This window comes from Heloderma suspectum, chromosome 2 (assembly GCF_057233095.1).
Source record: "Heloderma suspectum isolate Gila_16-S chromosome 2, 16-S_ref, whole genome shotgun sequence".
Lineage (NCBI taxonomy): Eukaryota > Metazoa > Chordata > Lepidosauria > Squamata > Helodermatidae > Heloderma > Heloderma suspectum.
The window spans coordinates 329022618-329037536 of NC_139459.1; the positions used below are offsets into that span (position 1 = coordinate 329022618).

At 41.6% G+C, this 14919-nt stretch overlaps 1 protein-coding gene across 5 annotated transcripts in view; it reads left to right on the plus strand.

Annotated features, from left to right (window-relative positions):
- The window catches only part of MAGI1 (membrane associated guanylate kinase, WW and PDZ domain containing 1), a 661265-nt gene that overhangs the window by 570188 nt on the left and 76158 nt on the right, over positions 1-14919 (plus strand). For all 5 annotated transcript variants that reach the window (XM_084840464.1, XM_084840465.1, XM_084840461.1 and 2 more), the window contains one exon: positions 4593-5213. In XM_084840464.1, the coding sequence (XP_084696590.1) occupies positions 4593-5213 (621 nt within the window). The remainder of the gene's footprint in view (positions 1-4592; positions 5214-14919) is intronic.

The following is a 14919-nucleotide window of genomic DNA, read 5'->3' on the forward strand; positions in this document are numbered from 1 at the left end:
AGGAATCCAAGTCAGAGCATCCCTGACAGATGGCTGTCCAGCCTCCTCTTGAATGCCTCCAGTGTGGGAGAGCCCACCACCTCCCTAGATAATTGGTTCCATTGTCGTATTGCTCTAACAGTCAGGAGGTTTTTCCTGATATTCAGCCGGAATCTGGCTTCCTGTAACTTGGGCCCATTATTCCGTGTCCTGCACTCTGGGATGATCGAGAAGAGATCCTGGCCTTCCTCTCTGTGACAACCTTTCAAGTACTTGAAGAGTGCTATCATATCTCCCCTCAGTCTTCTCTTCTCAAGGCTAAACATGCCCAGTTCTTTCAGTCTCTCCTCATAGGGCTTTGTTTCCAGTCCCCTGATCATCTTTGTTGCCCTCCTCTGAACCCTCTCCAGTTTGTCTGCATCCTTCTTAAAGTGTGGTGCCCAGAACTGGACACAGTACTCCAGATGAGGCCTAACCAGTGCTGAGTAGAGACGAACTAGTACTTCCTGGGGTTTGGAAGTTATGCTTCTATTAATGCAGCCCAGAAGAGCATTGGCCTTTTTTGCAGCCACATCACATTGTTGGCTCATATTCAGCTTGTGATCGAAAACAATTCCAAGATCCTTCTCGCTTGTAATGTTGTTGAGCCACGTATCCCCCATCTTGTAACTGTGCCTTTGGTTTCTTTTTCCTAGGTGCAGCACTTGGCATTTATCCCTATTAAATGTCATTCTGTTGTTTTCTGCCCAGCACTCCAGTCTGTCAAGATCACTTTGAATTTTGTTTCTGTCTTCCAAAGTATTAGCTATCCCACCCAATTTTGTGTCATCTGCAAATTTGCTCAGCATTCCCTGCACCACCTCCTCCAAGTCATTCATAAAAATGTTGAAGAGCACTGGGCCCAGGACTGAGCCCTGTGGTACCCCGCTCCTTACCTCTCCCCAGTTTGAGAAGATCCCATTGATAAGCACTCTTTGAGTCCGATTCTGTAGTCAGTTGTGGATCCACCAGATCATTGTTTCATCTAGTCCACTTTGAACTAGTTTGCTCATCAGGATATCATGGGGCACTTTGTTGAAAGCTTTGCTGAAGTCAAGGTATATTATGTGTACAGCATTCCCACAGTCCACAAGGGAGGTTACTTGATCAAAAAATGAGATCAGATTCATCTGGCAGGATTTGTTCTTGACAAATCCATGTTGGCTTTGAGTAATCACTGCATTGTTTTCAAGGTGTTTACAGATGGATTGCTTGATAATCTGCTCCAGACTTTTTCCAGGGATTCATGTCAGACTGACTGGACTGTATTTCCCAGGTTCCTCCTTTTTACCCTTTTTGAAGATAGGGACAACATTAGCCCTCCTCCAGTCATCTGGCACTTCACCCGTCCTCCATGATTGCTCAGAGATAATAGACAGTGGTTCTGAGAGTTCTTCTGCCAGTTCCTTTATTACTCTAGGATGCAGTTCATCTGGCCCTGGAGATCTGAACTCATTCAAAGTAATTAGGTGTTCCTTGACCATATGCCTATCAATCTCAAGCTGCAATCCTGCCCCTTCAGCCTGGACTTCGCCTTTGCCAGGGGGGTCATAGACCCTCTTTTGGGAGAAGACTGAGCCAAAGTAGGAATTGAGCACTTCTGCCTTTTCTTTGTCATCTGTTATCGTTTTGCCATCCTTATTTAATAGCTGAATCACCATTTCTTTCCTCTGTCTTTTACTATGCACGTAGCTCAAGAAAGCCTTTTTGTTGTTTTTAGCATCCCTCGCTAACCTCAGCTCGTTCTCAGCTTTAGCCTTCCTGATGCCATCCCTGCAATTCTGTGCTCCCTGCCTGTACTCTTCCTTTGTTACTTGGCCTTCTTTCCACTTCCTATATGTGTGCTTTTTTGTTTTCAGGTCATCTCTAAGCTTGTTGTGAAGCCACATTGGCTTCTTCTTCTGTTGTCTTCTACCTTTTCTTCTTGTTGGAATTGTTTGTAATTGTGCCTTGAGAATTTCCTTTTTTAAATGCTCCCACCCATCTTGGATTCCTTTTCTCGTTAGAGTTGCTTTCCATGGGGCCTTACTTATCATTGTTCTGAGTTTATTAAAATCACCTTTCCTAAAATCCAGGGTATGTGTTTGACTACACTCGGCTTTTGCTTACTTTAGAACCAAGAACTCAAGTATAATATGGTCGCTTTCCCCTAGAGTTCCTGTAACTGCTACTTTATCCACTAAGCCATCTCTGTTGGTTAGGATCAAGTCAAGGATAGCTGATCTTCTAGTTCCTTCCTTTACTTTCTGTAGGAGGAAGTTACCTGCCACACAAGTCACGAATTTCCTGGTGGAGCCATGTTTTGCAGAATTTGTCTCCCAACAAGTATCGGGGAAATTGAAGTCCCCCATTACTACTACATCATGCTTCCTTGAAACATTGGCTATTTGCTTTTCAAAAGTTTCATCTTCGTCTTCTCCTTGATTGGGTGGCTGGTAGTAGACTCTGACCACCATGTTCCTTTTATTCTTTGCTCCATTTATTTTAATCCAGATGCTCTCGATGGGGCTACCAAGCTCATCCTCCTGTATTTCTGTGCAGAGATATGCATTTTTCACATACAGTGCAACCCCGCCTCCCTTTCTGATCCTCCTGTTCTTTTTGAACAAGTTATATCCTTCAATTGCTGTATTCCAGTCAAAAGAGTCATCCCACCAAGTCTCAGTTACACCTATCAAGTCATAATTTCCCTCTTGTATGAAGTGTTCCAGTTCATTCTGTTTGTTTCCCATACTCTGGGCATTAGTATATAGACATCGAAGACCATGTCTGGCTTTCTTCCTACATGTTTCTGAAGACTGTTATTGGGCACTATTAGAGCTGTTCTCTCCATTGCGGTGCATGAGCCTTCCTCCATTGTTACCCCCAACTTTACATCTCCCTTCCCTGTAGGATTCAGTTTAAAGCCCTCCTGATGAAGAAGTCTGTGACTGTCCATGGTGGTACTATATAGCCATGTGTTTGCTTAACTCCTGTTAGTAATTTATATAGCCCAGCAGGCAAAGTATGGTTATGGATATCAAACTACAACATACTTCTTGCAAACTCTTGCAAACTCATTGTCGCTAAAATTACAAATAAATCTAACAAATCTATTGCTGAGATACAATTAAAACAACTGAAACAAATAGTCAAAACATTGTTTTTAATGAAGAATTTCTGATCTGTATCATTGAATAGCAAATATGTCAGTTCTGCTGAAGTCCAACCAGTCTGTTTCGGTAATTAAGAAGACATTCCACATTCTTTTGAAGGAATTTATTCTCAATTGTTTGATCATTTTAGGGTTATCCTGTCCAGACAGTTGGCAGCCACCAAACTTGGAGGTTGTGAAGTATTCAATGCAGGGCGGGAGGAGAGCGACACCTCCATGCTCCAACCACCCTGCATTTCTGCTAGACAGGTGATTTTGGCCATCGAGCAGCGGCACCTCAGAGGGGGAGAAGGGGTCTGGGGCGGCCATAGGAAACGGTACAAGGCAGCTGCCCCAGTCCCCTCCCCACCCTCGGAATGCCCCCTTTTCCTCATCTCCATGCTCCGTTTTCCAAGTGTGGAGAGGCAGCTGGTGCACTTCTCTCCACGTCAGCTGTGAGGGGGACCGGGTTCTGGTGGGCATAGGGTCGCTCTCTTAATGGTCTCTGCAAGAGCATGTCTTCCATAATAGTCTATTACTGTGGGGATATGTGGTGATTTCCATCTCGAAGTCATTTTACTGTCACTGTTTCACAGCCTCACCTCCATTTTGTGTGGTGTGCTGTTATTATTCCCACTTAATTGATGAGAGATTGAGGATTCAAAGAAGTAACCTAGCATTGGTGATCCAATCATTCCAGCACTGCCAGACTGAACTCAGATCCAGTCCCCAAATTCTCTCCACTAGACCACACTGGCTTAGTTGCCATTTATACAAAATCCTGATTTGGTCTTCATTTGCTTCTCCTATTGTATTTATCTTCATGAATCAGGTGTACGGTGGGATGTAAATGTAGTCATATGAGAGCAGAATGGCAATTATTGTTAAATGCAAAATGTTCATACTCTGTTTTTGATTTATTCAGTGTGTGTGTGTGTGTGTGTGTGTGTGTGTATGTGTGTAGGATCCCTAGAAACATGCAACTGTTTCTGCATGCCCAAGGGATTTGGGCATGTGATTCTTAGGCAGCAGCTCACCCCATGATACAAGGCAAAAACAAGTTTTGAAACAGAGAGCTTTCCAGCATAGCTTGTGATATGGCAAGGGGTATGTATGTGTTTGCTGCTCAAAGAAGGAAAGGTTTTAAAATAACCTACAGGGTATGCCTTTGCTGAGTGTAAAGTAGGTCTTTGGATCCTGACTTTAAGTATGTCTGTATTGCATGAGTATAGTAGCTCTGTATGTTGTTCAGTAGCAAATTAGGTTCCTAAACAGAGGACACTGAAAGATTTGGAGAAATCTTTAACTGACAACCAAAACTTTTCAACAGTAGATATTTGGTAAGGTTGTTTTTGTTTTGTTTTTTAAATGTACCATGACATGCTGAAAAAACAGGCTGGATTGTGTAAACTTACAGAGCTTTCCACAATTTGTTTCGTAGGGGACGTGATTGTCAGTGTGAATGATACTTGTGTACTGGGCCACACGCATGCTCAAGTTGTCAAAATCTTCCAGTCCATTCCCATCGGTGCCAGCGTGGACCTAGAACTGTGCCGAGGCTATCCTCTGCCTTTTGACCCAGATGATCCCAACACAAGCCTGGTGACATCTGTGGCCATTTTGGATAAAGAGCCGATCATTGTGAATGGGCAGGAAAACTACGACTCTCCAGCAAGCCACAGTAGTAAAACGGGAAAAGTAAATGGCACGAAGGAGCCAAGGCCTAGCAGTCCTGCAGAGGTTTCTTCAAACGGATCCCATGGCTACCCTAACGACACCGTCTCTTTGGCTTCTTCTATAGCAACGCAACCTGAACTCATAACAGTACATATAATTAAAGGGCCCATGGGCTTTGGCTTTACTATAGCAGACAGTCCTGGGGGTGGAGGACAGAGAGTGAAGCAAATTGTTGACAGTCCAAGATGCCGAGGCCTAAAAGAAGGGGATCTCATTGTTGAAGTCAATAAGAAGAATGTGCAGAATCTCACTCACAACCAAGTTGTGGATATGCTGATCGAATGTCCTAAAGGAAGTGAAGTGACATTGCTTGTGCAGCGAGGAGGTAGGTCTGAAGTGTTTAACTTTTTATCTAATACCAAGCAGCAAAACTTACCTAAAACAGACATGTTTAAATACACACAGCCACCTGAATTGACTGAAAATGGATAACTGTTGGCTTTTAATTTTAATAGTCTTCTAAATACCACTGTAAAAATATAACAAAAATATGTCTGTGATATATTTTAACTTTATTTTGGGTTAAGCCTGGTGTTTGATTTTTATGTGTCTGTACCACTGCTTTGAGAAAAGAAAATGGCATATAGTATTAATCTTTCCAGAAATACCATAGCAAACACCATATGGAGCTCATGTTTTTATTAGAGGCATAGTTGGCATTTATGGAACTTCCTCATCTTGTAACCTGAATATTATGAGATGGTCTGATCAGGAACTTAAGGTATCTAGCTTTAATGAGAAACTGAAATGGTGAGTCAGCTGAATTTTCATTGAGTCTCATTTCTGTCTTAACCTTCGGTACCATTTCAGTTGATCATCCTTTTGCAGAATCATAGGAATGAAATTGCTATGACCTTGCCTCAGTTGCCATGCTCACCTTTCTACTTCCACTACAAAGTTGCTACATTTTCTACCCAGTTTGTGTTCCAGCACTTATCTGGGAGAAGGAAGGGCCACCGGTCCCTGAGCTACATCTGACTGTGCCACAACATGCATACCTGGAACCTGCCTGGAAGAAACTCTGAAGCCTCAGAATCAGTTACCATGTTCCCACACTAGCCATGCTTTCTGGCCAACTCTTAGAAATTTGGGCACTTAAAATTTTCCTTCTCCTTTGGGTTGGCTCCATCCCTCTTTAGGGAATCTGTCCAACCATTTCACTTTTCCCCAGCACCAAGGCAAGAAGCCTGTTATCACACTTGCTGCTATTTTCTTACATCTTCCCTTCCCTGTGTTTGCATTTGCCTGTTGAACTGTTTCTCTACCTATGGTGGGGACCACTCGGGGATGTCAGGTGGCTTGTTGCTTGTTGCCAGGGTTCTGCCATAGGTGATTCCACACCTTGCATGCACAGTGTATAACTTGGGTTGCCAGATACCTGAATAGCTCAAAGATTTCAGAACTGGCCTGCACAGTAAAGGCCTTACTGACAACTCACAATGCTAGATTTAAAGAGCAGCACTAATGACCTGCCCCATTTCAGTTTTCTAGAATTTTTGATGATGCAGTAACTTCTCCGTATACTGTATGGGGGCACTTTTATGCCTGGAAAACTAAGGACAAAAGTTCCCTTATGATGACCCAGCTCCAAAATGGGGAAGGGTATATCATGGCAGATTTTATGAATAGCTAAAGTGCCTTCCTCCTTGTTGTCTGTATTACTGTTTCCATATGAGGGCAGGCAAAAAAGACAGCATGGTCCATTGGATGGAGAGAGGGGGTGTCGAGAAAATGGTGCAGCATAGTACCACCATGCTTGTTGAACCAGTGCTAACTAGAAAAATAGACCATTAGATATGCAATTTCTATTTTAAATATTATACACACACACACACACACACACACACACAATACACCCAAAATGTTAATGTCATGCTTCAATTCTTAGACTTCCTTTATTAACTTTACCTTACCTTGAGTAACCAGATCACCAGAAGTAAAACGAACAGAGTTTTTGTACCTTTTATTGGTTATGTAGAAAAGGAACACTTTGACCGATACAGCTGTGTCCTGTAGGAGTGAGAAGACCTTCACCTACTGAAATTCCCTGTTCTACACAACTGTTTAAGTTACAGGAACCCTTTTCTCTTCTCCATCTCCTTTACCTTGTCCTTTTGCCTGTTCTTTTAGCATAGGCATAGGTCCCTAATTCATGTGTCACTATTTATAATTTTTCTTTTGTTTCCAGGAAGTGCATTTGGCTCCTAGTTTATAATCAAACTGTTTCCCTGCCTCTCTTGAAGGAGCTCATTCTGCTGGTTGCCTTTCCCTCCTTCTCCCTCTGGTGTCCACTGAAGAGAGTGCTAGGGAGAAGCTTTGCTGTCAGACATTGGTTTATTAACATGCAAGTTTGTGTTCAATCTGGCTTCAGCAGCATTCCCCACCCTGGCACAAAAAGCGGCTGCTTGGAGTTGTCCAAAGGGTTTGTCAGCAGTGGTTACTAATCAGGCAGAAAAATATCAGAAAGAGATGCATAATATATGCGAAACACTCAGTCAGCTTCAAGCCACTGGTGTACCCTTGACAATGATGCCTAATTGTTGAAATGCAAGGCATATAGCCAAGGAGAGAACAGTCTGTAAAATATTTGGAGCTCTGACTTCTGATAATTAGATCACTTAGGCCAACAGACCCTTGTAGCTGCTACTAGGTTAAGGGACAGGAAGGTGGTGAATGAAGGAGGAAAAATCAGCACAAAACATACCATTCTGTAACCTGCAATACTATCATCTGTGCTGTCTCAAAGTTACTCATAAAATAAGGTTTGATTCATAGCACAGGTTACAATAAGCAGAACTGTGTGGGTGCTGTTTTATATAAAGCAATTTCCTATGTTTGCCTGATTTTAGCCATGCGGCCCCGCAAAACTGAGGGTTTGAAATGTATGGCAGAAATTTATTGGACCACAGAGATCATCGCTTCAAAAAGACATTGACCATGTAATATCATTTTGAAGTACCTGTCGCATCTATGTTGTAATTTATGAATTGGGCAATTGAACAAAGCACCCTGGTATGGAAGAAATGAACAATTATAAATGTGGCTGAAAAGTTAAGAAGAGCAAAACAAAAATGATAAGAAAAGCAATAACATTAAAGCCACCTGAGCACAAAATCACTATATATTATGGGTTTGATGGCTCAGATATTATAGGCTGCTGTCAGTGCTCGCTAAACTTCAACGTGACTCAAGGATACTTATTCATCAGACCTTTTCTTGTTTAACTTCTGATTCTGCACTCAAGTTGCTATGGATGCTTTCACATTTCTGATGAAATATAACTTGCATACTATATCCCATCTCAGCAACAGTGCAACCCAACATGGAGCACTATACGAATAGGATGTTGTACGCATGCCACAAATGTAAACGTGGTATTTTCCGTGTGCATCAGCATATTGGAATGTAGAGGATACTTCTATCCCAGGGCTTGGTTTACTTAACTGAAGGCAACACTGTTGACTGACTACTACAACCTGGGTCAGAATAGGGCTGTAAACTTTAATAAGCTAGTGGGTACAGGATATGTGTGAGCTTCATGCACCAGCACACAACCTCTTTGTTGTGTTTGTGTTCCAAGCGGTTGGAACAACTCCTTGGTTCCTCCATTCACACAAGCAAGCATTCAAGTCAGGAAGCTGCAGTTAACCATAGCTTCCCATTATGACTGAACCAGGAACTATAATTACTGGCTTCTAAACAAATCAGGATTTGGGAACCATATTTAAACCACAGCTTCATATACTGGCTTGTCTGCAAGCTGTTAACCATAGTTTCTTGCTTTGGATGTAACAGGAAGCTATGATTAGCTGTGGCTTCCTGGCTTGCTTTCCCACTCATCCAAAGCTCATGCATACCATGGCTTATTAACCCAGGATTTGATGGTTCAAACCAGGCCAATTTGGAGGAAGAGTGCTGTATCTCACCACCATCTTTGTGTTTCTGTTTTGCTTGGTGTTGAGTTGCATCCAAGGACAGCAGATGTCTCTGATCACCTTTAAGGGCAGTCTTTCACAGAAAAAAATGGTTTCACTTCTGTTAGAAGTGTTATTTGCTGCCTGATGATGGAGCCATGAAAAAAGTACCATGCCCAGGCTCACTGGTGTTATAGCATTATATCTGGATTTTAGTTTATTTTATAATGATGTGAAACTTCCATAATTGGCGTTGCAATTATGTATTTGCTGGCAAGTTGATTCTGAAGAAATGGAGGCAGCAGAATCATACCACATAACTTTCTGTCTGCCAGAACATTTTAAATGGTTGTAACTTTTGCTAGGACAAAAGGAAAAGGATTCAGGGTGTGTTACTAAGAAGATTGTAAGATTATGGCCACGTGATTTCTGTTGTGGTAGGTATTTGCTTATGCCTGTGCTTTGACTCATTTGGAGAAAATGTGGAAAGCCTTACAGCTATTTCCTGCTTCCTTGGCTTCTTTCCTGTATCTTACCTTCTCGGTGTAGCCAAGTTTGCCTAGGCTGTATGTTAGGTTCACCAGGGAAACATGCATCCCTATAATGCATTCCCCTTGGCCACGTAATGAGAAGACAGGATACCCTGGAGAAGATGCTGATTCTAGGGAAAGTGGAAGGCAAAAGAAAGAGGGGCCGGCCAAGGGCAAGATGGATGGATGATATTCTGGAGGTGACGGACTCGACCTTGGGGGAGCTGGGGGTGGCGACAGCCGACAGGAAGCTCTGGCGTGGGCTGGTCCATGAAGTCACGAAGAGTCGGAAGCGACTGACTGAATAAACAACAACAAAATGCATTCCCCACCAACAACACTGGATGTGGAGCCACTATTTTACTTTCCCAGAGTGCCCCATTACTCCATTTCCCACAATGTTCTAAAACAGACCTATATCAGAGGCACAGTAGGAAATTAAAATGGTGCCTCCTAGACACAGCTTGGGTTGAAAAGGCTGTTTCTGCCCACCACTGCAAGGTAAACTTGCTAGGACTCACCCACATCGGAGGGGCCCACTGATATAGGGGTGTGTCCACCAGACAAGAACCCCTTAAGCCTGGAGCTGGATCTCTTACTGCTTTTCCATTTCAGTCTTTGGTTAATCTGTTTTCTCCCTGTACATCTCTTCTTGAATGACAAATTAGAAATAGCTTCTTAATCTGCGAAGTGTCTTAGATTCTCTTTCTTCAAACCTTTTGGTATCCTGCTCCTGTCTACCTTACACCTCTCTTCCACATATGAGTTGCCTCTATGACCCTGTGTCCCAAGCTTTTATTAGTTTAGAACAGGGGTGGGCAACACACAGTCCATGGGCCACATGCACCCTCTCACCTCCCCCTGGTGTGGCCCTGCCATCCTTTGCTGCCCCCTGCCCCCCCCCCCCAATAAACTATTTAGGGGGAAAAATGCTATCTCTAGCACTATGGAGCACTGGGAAAGTCAAATGTAGCTTGTTTGCAAGCTAAATTTGACCCTTTTAGGGATCCATAGCTTCTATATATTCTACTATATAGGTGATCAAGTAAATTTGCCATACTATTCCTCCTGCACATTTAACAAATGGTCCCTTATTTGGTTTGAAAACTGTTCTTACAGTATCCTTGCAGGAGCAGTGCTTGATGGATTGGAATAACAGAAGAACAATTTAAATATTTAAACAGCCTGTATGCATTTAGTGAGTATTAGGACCAACACACATTCCTTCTTTTTTCTTTAATGTTTTTAGTTGCCTTTATTGACTTTCTTGTTGATTGTCTTGTGTTAAAAAGTCAATAAAAATTACAGAAAGCTCTTCTAGGAATTGTTGTCTGACTCACATCATCACATGTGATGAATGCACATGCCTGCATTTTGCTTAGAGCAGAGCAGAGCCAAATAGAAGCTTTTCCACTTCAAATGTTTCATAACTACCCATGTTTCTTATTTGTTTTGGGGTTTTTTTTAACTGTTGCCAGTATTGTGCTTCTGTCAACAGCAGCTCTGGATCACCATCATGACAATGGATTGTTTTTTGTTATTTCACCTGAAATTCCTGGGCACTGAACAAGTGTCATCATCATCCTGAAGCCAAATCAGAATGAGGACAATGCTTCCTGCCCTCACTCTGTAGTCTTATGGGGAGCAAATGATGCCCACCAATCAGCTTTCTCTGTTTATACTTCCCCAAAATCACCTTTCTCAGCTTTGCAGCCTGCAAAACAGGATGGTAAAGTTGGCAGGGCCATTTCAGCTCAGCTCTGAATTTGCTGCATATACATGCCTGTGGGTTGCATACCAATTCTTTGGTAGAAATGCTTTCTGTAGTGTTTGAAGCAGACCCCAGTTCCACTTTTCCCATTCTTCTACCGACCCCCCAAGAAATCTTCCTTTCCATGAAACATCAGATAATCAGAAATGATGTGACTTGCAGGAGCTTATCTATGCTTAATGGACGCATTGTCAACTGTAGCAGCATTAATCACCCACTGCTATCCAACACCAACACTTTGTGCTGGTGAAGAGAAGATTATAAACATAAACCTGTTTCTGTTCACTCACCAAAATGGGGCAAATATAAATACTATCAACATTTAACAAGATGCTTATGTGATCCGATCACCACTGCTAAAACAAAAGACAATTTGTCGCTTGGTATATTCTTACAAACTCTCCATTTATTTATATATTTTTAAAATTTCAAATAACTTGCACTATTTCCTAATCTTGTATGAATGGTATAAAGTCTGATGGAATACAGGGGAGGCTGTTGTAGAAAATTAAGCAAATAGGCAATTAGTATAATTGAGATGTAAAAATAATTTTAGCCTGCAGGGAACATGATTGAAATAAATTCTCTTGCATTTGCATAAGACTGTTGTTGTGCAACATGTGCAAAATTCAGAAATACAGCTGTTGGATGGTTGTGGTGGTGGTTCATTAGTTAAAAGTCATTGAAAACAGGATAGAAATGTTTGCTGAGAAATGGATCAGATGGTTCTGTAGAGTCTATGGCATAGACCCTTGAGATGAATGGGTAAAGAAGTGATGTCTGAAACTGAGGCCGTTTCTGTTGGTAAGGAAAAAGGGTAGCTGTGTCAGTCTAAGTAACAGAGTATGGTGGCACCTTAAAGACTAGCAGATTTATTGTGGTTACCATACACCAGAGTCCATCAGATGTATCTGATGAAATGGGCTGTAGTCCACAAAGGCTTATGCTACAATAAATCGGATAGTCTTTAAACTGCTGCAAGACTCTTTTGTTACTTAGGTACTTAGTGGTAAGTATGATGTAGTTTTAATTAAGTCATCGTTAATGCTGTGAAACTGGGCTAATAGGGCTAAAGCTAATGGGGCCTTTTGTATTGTTTTAATTTTATATATATATATATATATATATATATATATATACACACACACACACACACACACACACACATACATATACATACACACACACATACACACATATAATGGTCTGTGTTTATTATTTAGAATACTAATCTCATGTATTACAAGCTCTAGTCATGTACTGGTGTTTTATATCAGATGTGATATAACACAAGGTGGCACAGCAGAACCTTATATTGTGCATTCAACAAGGCAGATTTAACTAGAGATGAGATTCTCTATTCTCCCAGCTATTCCTTCCACATCAGTAAATCAAGCAGATATTAGATTGTCTCAGCTAAGAGAACAGCTGTATTTTATTCTGCCTTGCTAAAAGCAGATTGCCATGTCATGCTCAGCTCAAGTGGCTTCAGTGCATAACTTGGGAAGTATGAAATAGTGAGACCACACCTGAGTTTTGTCAAAATGGCTGCAGCTGAGTGATTGATTAAGCATCCTCATAAACAATCAACACTTCTAGGATGGATTATATGCCTAGATTTCAAGGAAATAGCTTTGTTAGTATGTCTCATTGAATAACTGAATGGAATAATAGTCCCTTGGCTTGGCAAGACTCGAATGTCTTGTGAGCAAAAATTCTTGCTTTTCAGAATGGCTAGGCAATATCTCAGCAGTTGACAATTCTTCTTGAATTCAACTGACAATGTTCCTGGAACATTTTTGTTTAGTTCTTTTCCCCCACCCCAGTGGTATGTTCTCTTTCTGCAAATAGGGTATTTGCTTTTGCTTGCTTGCTTGCTTGCTTGCTGCTGTTTATGTTGGCTTCATTAATACAAATCTTAAGATTTGTACAGATATCATGGAAAAAGGCATTGTTAGAATAGATAGAGAGAAATTCTCTTCTCCCTCTGATAATAATCAGAAATCAGAAGTTACCGAGTGAATAGTCTGGCAGCAGGTTCTGGAGACACAAGACAATATTTCTTCATACAGTGTATAACTTATGGTATTCTCTACCCTAAGATATAGTGATGCCCCCAAGGTTAGATGGTGTTTTTTTTTTTTTTAAAGATAAATCAAATGAATGGTGTATAGATATATCAAAGGCTATCAGCCATAATAGCTAATTGAACCCTCATGTCATGAGGCAACATATTTCTAATTACCAGATGTGGTGGGCAAACAGCAGGAAAGGGCTTATGCCCTGGTTAGAGAATGGCCACCATTGGAAACCGAATGCTGTTTATATCATACAAGCCAACTGGTAAACCATTGTTGTTTTGTCCTCTTAAGTGTTGCCTTTTGGGGAAGCCTTATTAATAATGTCAGTATGATTGGCTTGCCATTCTTCAGGGTTCAGCAGCCCTCACCCTTGGCCTCTAATAATTAAACTCTAATAGCAGAGTTAGGGACGGAAGGAATGCTAAGATACCATGCAGTGCACAGCCTGCCATTTCACACACTGTCGCTCCTGAAGTATATCTTGAACACCAATAATATATTGTAGGACAATCTTGCTTTTCTAGTTGTATATTTTAAATCCAGGGACAAATGCAGTCCTGGCTTTTTAAGCAGTGGAGGACAGGCTGTTGCAGAGTAAATGAACACAGCATACAGTAGACCAGGGGTGGAAAACCCTAGGCCCACAGGCCAAATCCAGCTGTCTGGGTTTCCCCAGACAGCCATGCCCCCTTTCCGCTGACTCCCAATCATTTGGTGGTTTTTCAGCTTTTTCATGTTTTTTTCCCCATTCTAAAAGGTTGAAATGGATCTCCTATGGATTAGTTATTAAATGTAAGAGCTCTAAACTAAAATATGCTGGTATTTTTGTTATTTTGCCCTGCCCCTTTCTCTTTGGCTCTGCCCATCACTGGAATGTAGCCCCCACGAGCTTCTCCTAAAGTGAATTCTGCCCTTGGGCTGAAAGAGGTTCCCCACCCTTGCCGTAGACAGAGGAGTCCTTTAGCAAAATGCACTATTGGTGGGTGAGGCCTCGGGCAGTGAACCTTGTTTGCTGCTACTTTTATTTTCACTTGTGAAATGTTGAACAATATGCTTACATCCCATTTGAGTCCAACCAAGAATTTGTATAAAGCAATGAATCAGTGAAGTACCAGGTACAAATCCATGGATTCAGGTATAGAATTCAGTTCTGCTGTGGCTGCTCTTATTCTACTTAACTTTGCTGTTTGTACCTGGTGAGTGAGAAAAATGAATCTGAGTGCACAAATATGGATACAACTGAAATCAACAGACAGGAATCCACAAGGAATTGAAAGATGTTTTGGCCACACTTGTAAATTACCTTGATCTTTCTCTGTGTAATGGGAATTGCACACAGCAAAAATGATGATTCTCCTGTTTTATGTAATCACTTATCTCAAAATTTAGTCTCGAAATTTGTCCTGGCTAGAAGTTGTTCACCCTCTCAACCCACGTCAACACTGATGATTCCACCCCTTGAACATGTAAAAAAAATCAAAAGTTTAGGTGAGTTCAGAGGTTGTTGTTCCATTTATCTTAGGATATTTGAATTTGTAATTGGGCCCAGAGATGAGTCAAAAATCCCTAATTTTCTGCAAGTTCTTTCCTGGCTTTTAGTTTCCCTTATCATTGGTGGGCTTAACAAAGCAGAGACTTCTGGCACAGTCCTATGCATGTTTAGACAGAAAAAAGTCCCACAACTCCCAGCATTCCCCAGCTAGCCATTTCAGCTGGGGAACGCTGAGAGCTGTAG